General features: G+C 38.4%; 1 protein-coding gene across 1 annotated transcript; it reads left to right on the top strand.

The window, feature by feature from the left end:
- Nucleotides 1–1153: 1153 nt before the first annotated feature.
- On the top strand, nucleotides 1154–6721 carry LOC123964926 (leukocyte elastase inhibitor-like). The gene is made up of 8 exons (XM_046041583.1): nucleotides 1154–1305; nucleotides 2100–2240; nucleotides 3312–3429; nucleotides 3818–3960; nucleotides 4090–4167; nucleotides 4434–4523; nucleotides 4611–4791; nucleotides 5414–6721. Exons 1-8 carry the CDS (start codon nucleotides 1225–1227, stop codon nucleotides 5638–5640), a joined length of 1059 nt encoding a protein of 352 aa, XP_045897539.1. The 5' UTR covers nucleotides 1154–1224; the 3' UTR covers nucleotides 5641–6721.
- Nucleotides 6722–9821: the final 3100 nt, after the last annotated feature.

Genomic DNA, 9821 nt, shown 5'->3' with positions numbered 1-9821 from the left:
CAGCATCAGCAAAAATGTCAGGGGTGTGTTCTGTTCTGACACACACATAATAGTTCTATTTCTCTGTAAGTAGTAGACCACAAAAATGATCTGCATGGTCTTAAGTGAATTTCACTGGTAGAAAGTATCTAAGTACATTGAGGTTTTTACTTGTATTTTACCTGAGTATTTCCATTTTCCACTTTATTCCATTTCAGAGGCAAATATTGTACTTTTTACTACATCTATTTGTAGCTGTAGTTGCCAGTTACTTTTCAGGATCAGACAAAAGAAATGCATTTTTATAGATTGAACAACTCAACAGGACGGGAGTAGTTAAGATTAGTTCCAAGTCGACAGTATTGCTTACATGTTAATGCATAATGTTTTGCATGATGAATACTTTTGAGACTTTAAGTTCATTGTGCTGTGAATGAATTTAACTTTGTTTTTACCACATTTTTATGTTTGACAGCTACTGTCCAGAATGGAATGACCCCTGGCTGAAACTGTACTGTTACAGAAATGTACTATGCAAATCACAAAACTAGTCTAAGATAAAGGAAACCAAAATTGAAAAAAGGGACAAGGGTAGGCGCATTCTGTACACACTATAGTGTACAGTGGAAAGACACTATTGCACTGTGCAGATAGTATAGGAAAACAGGAGTAGGAGTTGTACAAATGTTACACTGCAAACCTGACAACCAAATATGGAGGAATTGTGCCTTGTGTAAAAAGGCTTGTAGATCAAGTAACAATTGCTTTAACTGTAGTAACTGCAATGAGCCAAAGCAAGGCGAAGCTTCACAGTTTCAATGGGAGTAGGAGTAGATGAGTGTTTGACAGTTTCTGATGAACATTCATGGGAATTTTACTTGTATGTGATTCTGACATAGGTTATGCGTAAAAAGAGTAGAATCCTGAGTCATCAGTTGTGGTAAGGAAATCTTGTATGTACAGGCATGCCTTGGTGCGTAATTGTGTGATTGACATGACACAGTTGCTGTAGAGAGGTTTCTGTTTGCTGGCCTGTTAACAGAGAGTGCAGTTGCAATGCTTCAGTTTTGGTAAAACCTGTGCAAAAATCTGACCTGTCCACACACACACACACACACACACACTATTGATGTTAACAGAAATGATAAGAGAAACTGTTGGCACCCCCAGGTCCTATGCTTCACTGAGCCAGAGCAACCGAAGCAGGTGGAAGCACAGCAAACAGAGCCTCCGAAGCAGTCGCAGATGCAGTCGCAGATGCAGACGCGGATGCAGATACGGACACAGATACAGCAGTCCAGCAGATTGCCACAGTATCTGCGCAAGGTGGTAACGAAGCCAAAATTAAAGGAATGATTAATGGTTTGGCTTGGGTGGTGTCATCTGGTGATGACATCTGAGATTTGGGTTCCAGTGTATTTCACACTTAATTTCCCACTAGACAGAAACTGGAAATATAAAGTGTTATGTGACGCTTAAAACAGCAAAACAAGCAGATGTATGCAGCAGGTGGAAAATTCACTGTCTTAATACACACCAACAAAAGTACAGCATACTAAATTTTCTTTGGTCCCCTGTGAAAATGTTGTGGATAATTGTGTCTGCATATTCTTTTTAAAAAGCTTCCACATGGGTTATTTTATATTTATGTTAATAGTTTGAAGGCTCTTGTTTGGTCAGTTTTTGCCTTTTTTCATACATTCTTTCCAAAAGGTGCTCAGAGTCTCATAAAGAGAAATTAAACTTCTAAAAACTTCAGGCTTGTTGGAGGTTTTGCCAAGGATCACTCTAATTACAGTAAATTATGAAAAAAATGACACCAAATTCATCCATTTTATACCAGTACAGTAGCATTATCCAAAAAGAACTTACCTCAATGTAACCAAAGTTAAAGTTCAGATTTGTCTTCCTTGATAATGGTTGCCTCAACATTCAACACAGTGTATGCAAACTGTAGCATGGTACCCCAGGGTTAATGATGATTTTGGTGTTTATTCTAATCATCTATCTGGTGGGAGGTCAAGGCCAATGATCCATGTTAACATAGTAAAAAGTTGTCTTTCATCTCTTGCTGGCTCAGCATGTCTTTATAACACGCTGGTCTTCTCTGGCTTTTCTAGTGCCTGAAACCCCAGAATGGCCAGGATAGTATTCATGCTAGCTTTGCCCAACTGCTGAGTGAGCTCAACAAGGCAGACGCTCCCTACGCCCTCAGCCTTGCCAACAGGCTGTATGGGGAGCAGTCCTACCTGTTTGTTCAGGTGGGTGTATGTGAAGCTGTTGTACTCAGCATTACCGAATTTATTGGTGAGAGAGGGAACTGCACCCCTGTAACTTAGTTATGTGGATCGAAGATTACGACATATCTCAAACTTGTAAATGTGCAGGCTTATTACCTTGCCTTCTCAATGTTCTGCACATCCAGTTGTATCCTTACAGGCAACATGTACACTGTTGAGAAAACATTGAGATCCCTTGGTATACATTTAAAGTAAAATGTTCCAAAATAATGATAATGATATGACAGTAATTTTATTTATCTAGCACTTTTCAAGAAAGGAGCACAACGGGCTCTCCTACGCAGGGTAAAATGAAATGCAACAAAAATAAGATTTAGGTTACTATAAGAACAGCAACATAAAAAGAGTTTTATTAACTATTAAGACAAGTAACTAGCTTTAAAAAGCTAGTGAATAGTTAATACAAGCTAAAATGCATGTGAACATGCAATTGAATTAATTACCTGACCTAAAATAGAACCCGTTTGGTTTAGACTACCAACAATTGAATTCTAACAAAAAGCTTTGGAACCATAAATCATTGCTTTTAATTATGACATTTAGATTTGCCATCTAGACAAAAAAACATGAAATGCCTACTTGTATACATTTGGATTACTTACCTATTCATACAATGTCATGGTTATAGTGGTGAGTCTGTTGGCTATTTAAGGTCTTGGTGTATTCAGTTATGTACATTATGTTTTACCCATGTGATGCTCCTCACCATTAAATCAAATCCTGATATGCAGTTGCAGTAAAAAGAAATGCTACCTGTATTGCTCATCCAGCTAACAGTATGAGGCAATTGGATGATCAGCTCTCAAGCAATCCTACTTTCAGCTCTCCACTCATGTTGCCTTTATTTCAAAAATAAAAGTTTGCTGTTCGCCGGTGTAAACAAATCCCTCCTACATTCAAAGAACTGATAAATGTTAACATGCAAATGATACTCACGCAAATGAAATAATAGTCATTGAAGTCTCTCTTGCTTGGTTAATGTGAGTATTTAATTGTGGTGTGAGTATTCAAATGTGCTGTTTACCATCACAGGAATTCTTAGCAGAAACCAGAAAGCACTACAACACTGAGCTGGCGTCTGTGGACTTCAAAACCAGCGCAGAGGCGGTCAGGGTCGATATCAACAGCTGGGTGGAGAAGCAGACACAAGGTATATCTCACAATAACATGTCCACAGTACATTACGGAGATGAGACTTGCCATAAGAGCTACAGGGCTCTGGTATAATCGACTGGAGGAAATTAGACAAGCAAGCTCTTAATCACAATTTAATTAGACCAACCTTTACTTTGTGGCGTTTTATAGGTTTCTATAATATTTTTTCCTCTTTTTCCAATGTTCTTTGCCTTTGGTCTTGTTTTCCGAGAACTCTGTAACTCTGTGCATCTCTAGTTGTTCCTCTTGTTAGTACTGCTAGTAGTTGAAGTAGAATAAGTAGCAGTAGAAATCTAATTTTCCTGAATTTTGCATGAAAACATTGCATGAGCCTCTGTCCCTGTCCTTGTCTTTGGCTCTGCTCATTACTGTTCACCATGCAGGTAAAATCAAGGACGTGCTGGTCCAGGGTGTGGTGGACAACACAACCAGGCTGGTACTGGTCAATGCCATCTACTTCAAAGGCAACTGGGACAAACAGTTCAAGGAGGATTTTACTGTTGATGCTCAGTTTAGAATAAACAAGGTAACGCTGCACAAAGACATCCCTGGAGGAACAAAAGCAGCATTCGAAAATGCCAAGTATGTATTGCAGTTTCAGGGACTGTGAAGTTCGACTACAAGAAATGTGCATTTTGTTTGCTGTTGTCTTTAGAATGAAACTAAGCCGGTGAAGATTATGTGCCAGACAAGTGATTTCGCTATCACCTCCATTCCTGAGGCCAACTTCCAGGTAATGCCCATGTTCTTCAACAGTGTGGTTTTTGCCCATGCCTGTCTGTCTGCCATACAATAAAATGTTTTAATCATTTGCGATCCGATTTCAATGAAATATGTTAGAAAGATTAACCATGATCTACAGAACAATAGGTTCCATTTTGGTGATGATGGAAACCATCTGATTTATAGTTTTTATGATCCTTTCCATTGCCATAACTATGAAATGATAATCAAATTATCTTTAAATGAAAATAAATAAAAGCAGAATATTTCGTACAGATCCTAGAGATGCCCTATAAAGGAAAGGACCTCAGCATGCTCGTCTTCCTGCCCAATGAGATAGAGGATGACACCACGGGCTTGGAGAAGGTAGGACATATATACACATACAGATACAGTAAACAAATGCCTAATTTTAAACAGACAGACTAATAACTGATATTGCATCCACACTAGCTGGAGAGGGAGCTGACCTACGAGAAATTTGTGGAGTGGACTCATCCAGACAAGATGGGTCAAACTGAGGTTGAGGTGAGGCTGCCTCGATTCAAGATGGAGGACAAGTATGACTTAAAAGACGTCCTGACCAGCATGGGCATGGTGGATGCTTTTGATGTCACAATGAGAGACTTATCTGGTGAGACATATGCTATAAATGTATATATTCTGCATGATTACTTTAGGAGCACAACATAACTGAACAGACAAAAAAAGTCAAATATGTAGACCAAAGAAAAGATGTTACTGTAATAGATTAATTGGAGATTTCTCAGAAGGGCAGTGCAAAAACACTCACTGGTTTAGCAGAGACAAAAACATTACTGGCTGGAAATAAATACAAACATCATCTATCACCAGCACTGTAAGGAAAACAGAAATATACAGAAATGTCATTAAATGATCAATCTTTCAAAATATCCAAAAGGTTGTGCTTGAAATCATGCCAGCGTGATCCGGCCACAGTGTGTTATCTCAATTTTCCCTTTTTATATTCATATTTGCAAGTTTACTTTTGCACCCTTCAATATGCTTGATTGAGCAAACATGTTTTAGGCTATATGAAGGCAACATGTGGTAGGCTATATGAAGGCAACATCAAAAGCAATTAAAAGCTAGGATAAAATAGCACAAGACTCCTAAGGGCTAAACAACAAGCATGACAATAACATGACAGACATGGCATCAATTATTCGAAGCACAAAGTAGCCTACTGATTTAGTGTGCATGTTAAAGCAATGGACTCTCTCCTCTGCTGACAGGCATGTCTCCCGCCAATGATCTGGTATTGTCAAAAGTTGTCCACAAGGCTTTCGTGGAGGTCAATGAGGAGGGAACTGAGGCTGCAGCTGCCACTGCTGCTGTCATAACGCCTTGTGCTATAATGATTCCTACCTCCTTCATCGCAGACCACCCCTTCCTCTTCTTCATCAGACATAACTCCACCATGAGTGTTCTCTTTGCTGGCCGATACTGCTGCCCTGAGTAAATGCTGTATGTCCTATAGACATGGATGGATTGTGAGACAACAAAAGGCACACCGCCCCTCCTTAATAAGCCTACAGATTCAAAGAGACATCTTTCTGGTTGTTTGTGTCTCTTTTTGGTCATTTGATGTCTCTTTTTGGTCTCTTTGTTCATCCATTCATCTGTCAAGTGTTGCAATTGTTTCCTACAGTCTGTTATTCGAGGTTTGTGTTAAACCTCAAATTTGATCATGTCATAAAACAAACATATAAATGAATAAAAATAGTCTTTTCCTGTAATTAAGCCTATAATATATTGTGGCCATCTAAATGTCTTACAATTTGAGGTGTTCTCCTCTTTATCCAGAGACAATATGTAAATCTGACATCTGTCTGATAAACTGAGTAAACCAAAGAGAATATTATAATAGAAGCAGATTGCCTTGTATGACACTGTATGTCACGTTTAAACACTGAATTATAATACCTATTTTATTTTTTACAGTAAATCAATTTACTAAACTGTAACATTTAGCATATGCACATACTGAAGCTGAAGTAAAGAAAGGAGAGTTTACATTAGGATTTTACTGCTGCCATGGAATGCAGACCAAGGCAGTTTCCTTTACCTTAACAAACAGAATCAAGAGTAGCTATGAATCAATGTGTGTAGTATTTTTTTCCCTTTAATAAATCCTTGTTTTACGAATGTAACCAGCAGTTTAAATATATGCGTCCACTTCATGCATTTCACCAATGCAATAAATTAGTTTGTCAAGACCAGTGCTGCTTTTCAAATAGCATACTTTTTACTTTTACTACATACTGCAGCTGCTTTGTCATAACATTGCACTTTGAACTTTGACCCTCTTGATCATACTCATTCTGTGCAGAGGATTGTGGGTTAGAATAGCCAGAAAAGCATGTTGGCTTGCATACTGCAAAATGCAACCGGGTGCAATAGGACATCTGTTGAGCTGTTGTATCTACACATCAGATGTAGTTTACTAAATGAGTATGTTGAAAGAAGAGGTTGTCAGCTAATGAATCCAAAGTATGTATCCTAATGCCTGGATAATGGAATAAAGGGGATTAGTTTGAAAATGCTTTGTGCCTTGTTTTGTTTAATTTTATAATTCCGTGTGCTAGTGTTGTAGTAGCTACTCAAGACTGGTCTTAAGACCACTTTTTGATGGTCTTGGTCTCGTCTCGGACTCAACCGCATTGGTACTCGGTCTTGTCTTGGTCTCGGACGTTGAGGACTCGGGATTTTATTTCAAGACCAGTCCATAACTTTGGGAATATCAATAAAAAACTGTTTTTGCATTATCTGATTTATTTGTTAACATCCTAACTTTGATTGAATGTAAAACGTATTGCTTCAAATTCAACCAATAACCCTAATTAAAAATGTGTTATTATATCACTGCGATGTTAAACATGGAAAAGGAGTGTTGAAGAAAGATGCTTGTGTTGATTTCAGCTCTTAGTGTTTGTACGTGGGTGTTTTTATGGGAATGTGGATCTTTCAGATCAGTTTGAGAAGTACCTATGATCTCGTTCCACATTTTATTGTGTGTCATGTAATGTGGTGAACTGGTCTTGGTCTTGACTCAGTCTCGCCTTCCCTCGGTCTTGGTCTCGACTTGGTCTCTGCCCCTAAAAGTCTTGGTCTTGATAAACTGCAGTGTTGGTCTTGACTTGGTCTCGGCTTGACTTAGTGTTGACTACAAGACTACCGTGTGCTGCAATACATTTTGTGCTGAATTCCCTCAGGCTTCATGTTCTCTGAATGTCCGAATATTTCCTCAGGCTGGACCCAGTATGACCAGTAGAGGGAGCTGCTGCCTGTGGAACTGTCCAAGTGACAGGTGGTAGTAAAAAAAAAAAGTGCTCTGCAAGTTGCTACAAGTATGATACACTACATGTGTTTGTGAAGAGTATGGCACACATACATACTATACTCAATCCAGTTGTGTAGAGAAAGCTTACAAATTTCCCTTCCTCTGCTCCTTTATCTGTATCCCACTGTGGATGAAGTAGGGGAGACCGGGGGCAATTGTAACAATTTTTGGTTTCTTGGTTATAACTCAAAAACTTCTAACTAATTGGATACAGTTTTTATAGAGGTAACTTGTACCTGTGTTTTACTTGTTAACAGTCATCAAATGTTTTTACAAGCAATGTTAAAGTCACAATATTGATTCAAACACTAGATGTAAAATGTTACATCTGCCCCCACATGCAGGGGCGATTGTACACACATAATTCCTTCATATAGATACCAAGGATCATAATAAACTACCAAGAATATAGATATAATTAAAACAATTTAAGACCCATTGATATTACTGCTTGAAACGTCTCCCTTGTTATTAAGTGGTACAAGGACACATGACAAATGTCATAGCACTGAGTTGCCCCTCAAAACATCATCAGAGGTAACATCCCTATCAAATGGATCCCCAAATTGAGAGGCAAAAACTTGAACCTCTGGACTATGCCAGTAAGTATTAGGCCTATTGATAACACATTATACATAGTAAAGTAGGTTATAAATCATTCATATACATAAATGTTTAAACTGAACATTATTAGAAAGATGCTATCATCTATTCTTTTTTATATTGAGCTTCAATACAATGCTACTATTACAAACCAAAAGTCTAAACAATGTTGATCTCTTGATAAATATGTTGATAGATTTTTATTACAGTATTTAACATTGTGACAACTTCTCATTTGTAGACACTGAAGATATTAAAAGCATGAGCAATTGGCTCTTGCTGGCAATTAATTCAACCCGGTTCCCAGAATGAAAAGGCCAAAGATTTAACTATTGGACTATGCTGCAAAAGACATATTATATAATATAGATATTTAAACTGACCACAACACTTTTCTAAAAATTATCAGGAAAAAAGACTATATATTTTTATGTTCTTTCTAAGCCGAAAACTATTTTAATTGGTTTTGGGGGCAATTGTAACACAGTGTTACAACTGACCCCAACTGTAACTCCTCCATGACTAGCTACCCTGCTGGCTAGAAACAATGAAGTTTATATTTGACAAAGATATCAACTGTTAGACAACAGAATGATGATCAAAAAAAGACAGATTTAAATTCATAGCCATTAATGGTTATGACAGTATGAGAAAATTACTGTAGATGAAAAAAATTACTTTCATAGCTCAAAAATGACTCTTGGCTGAAAAACATTGTCAAGAATGTATCATCGGCTTGTCCTTCGGCAGGCAGAGAGAGATGGTCACAGAGAGCGTGCATGATAAGTTTCATGATTCTGTCTTGTTTCTGATTGGTGCAATTTGAGATGTTACAATTGCCCCTTGTTACAATTGCCCCGGTCTCCCCTACACAGCTTCACGGTCAATCATGACTGATTGATTTCCTATAGTTGTTGCCTGGTCATTTAAAACATTGGCTGACTGACCACTTGCTTGATTACCTGACATCTTCCGCTGTCTGGCAGGAGAGACTGTCGTACCACCAGACTGCAAAGCAATACTTCCCTTAAGCTGATGATACACGGGGCAACTTTTTGAGCAATGTTGCTGGGCAGTCTTGTTGGTGGCAAGTCCGACTATGTTTTGAACGGATAGCGGTGGTGCGGGGAGGGCGGTGGAGTGATGGGGGAAGGGGATTACGGTAGTAATCTTTACTCATTACCATTGACGGCAACATTGCCGAGCACCATGGCTCTAAAAGTTGCTCCGTGTATCATCAGCTTTATAAGGCTATGAGACTCCTCAATTCGTCCTCAGCCCTCCATCATGTAAACTACTTTTTAACATTAATTTAAATTGATTATTTGTCATTGTTAGCAGAGCTAGATTATTCAACAGTTCTGGCGTGCACACCCATTACTAAGCTATAAATAATGACGGAGGAATAAAACACGGTGGGGCATCAGCGCTCGTGCTGGAACTCTCACTCAGGAGGAAAACTTTATTGATTATAAAAAAAAAAACACTTCACGTGTCACATGTCAATCACAGCACATCTTATTGGTTGTTGCCATTGTTCATCGCACAAGCTCTTTGTTAACACATTGAGAGCACATTTGTTTCTATTATGTCAACACCCCCACTTGCTCTCACATTGTTCTTCTCTTAAACAACCAAAAATAAACATCATTAGGTTCTCTACCTAGCATCATGTAAATCCATACATGGTTAATCTC

Source organism: Micropterus dolomieu, unplaced genomic scaffold (assembly GCF_021292245.1).
Source record: "Micropterus dolomieu isolate WLL.071019.BEF.003 ecotype Adirondacks unplaced genomic scaffold, ASM2129224v1 contig_6607, whole genome shotgun sequence".
In the NCBI taxonomy this organism is placed as follows: Eukaryota; Metazoa; Chordata; class Actinopteri; order Centrarchiformes; family Centrarchidae; genus Micropterus; species Micropterus dolomieu.
Note: the sequence above shows the minus strand (reverse complement) of the source record. Positions and strands in the feature narration are given on the sequence as shown.

Coding starts and splice junctions, on each gene's coding strand:
- LOC123964926 (XM_046041583.1), top strand. CDS start 1,225: ATGCAGTCGCAGATGCAGACGCGGATGCAGATACGGACACAGATACAG. Junction 3,961..4,089: donor CTCAGTTTAGAATAAACAAG/GTAACGCTGCAC, acceptor TGTTGTCTTTAG/AATGAAACTAAGCCGGTGAA. Junction 4,524..4,610: donor ACACCACGGGCTTGGAGAAG/GTAGGACATATA, acceptor CATCCACACTAG/CTGGAGAGGGAGCTGACCTA.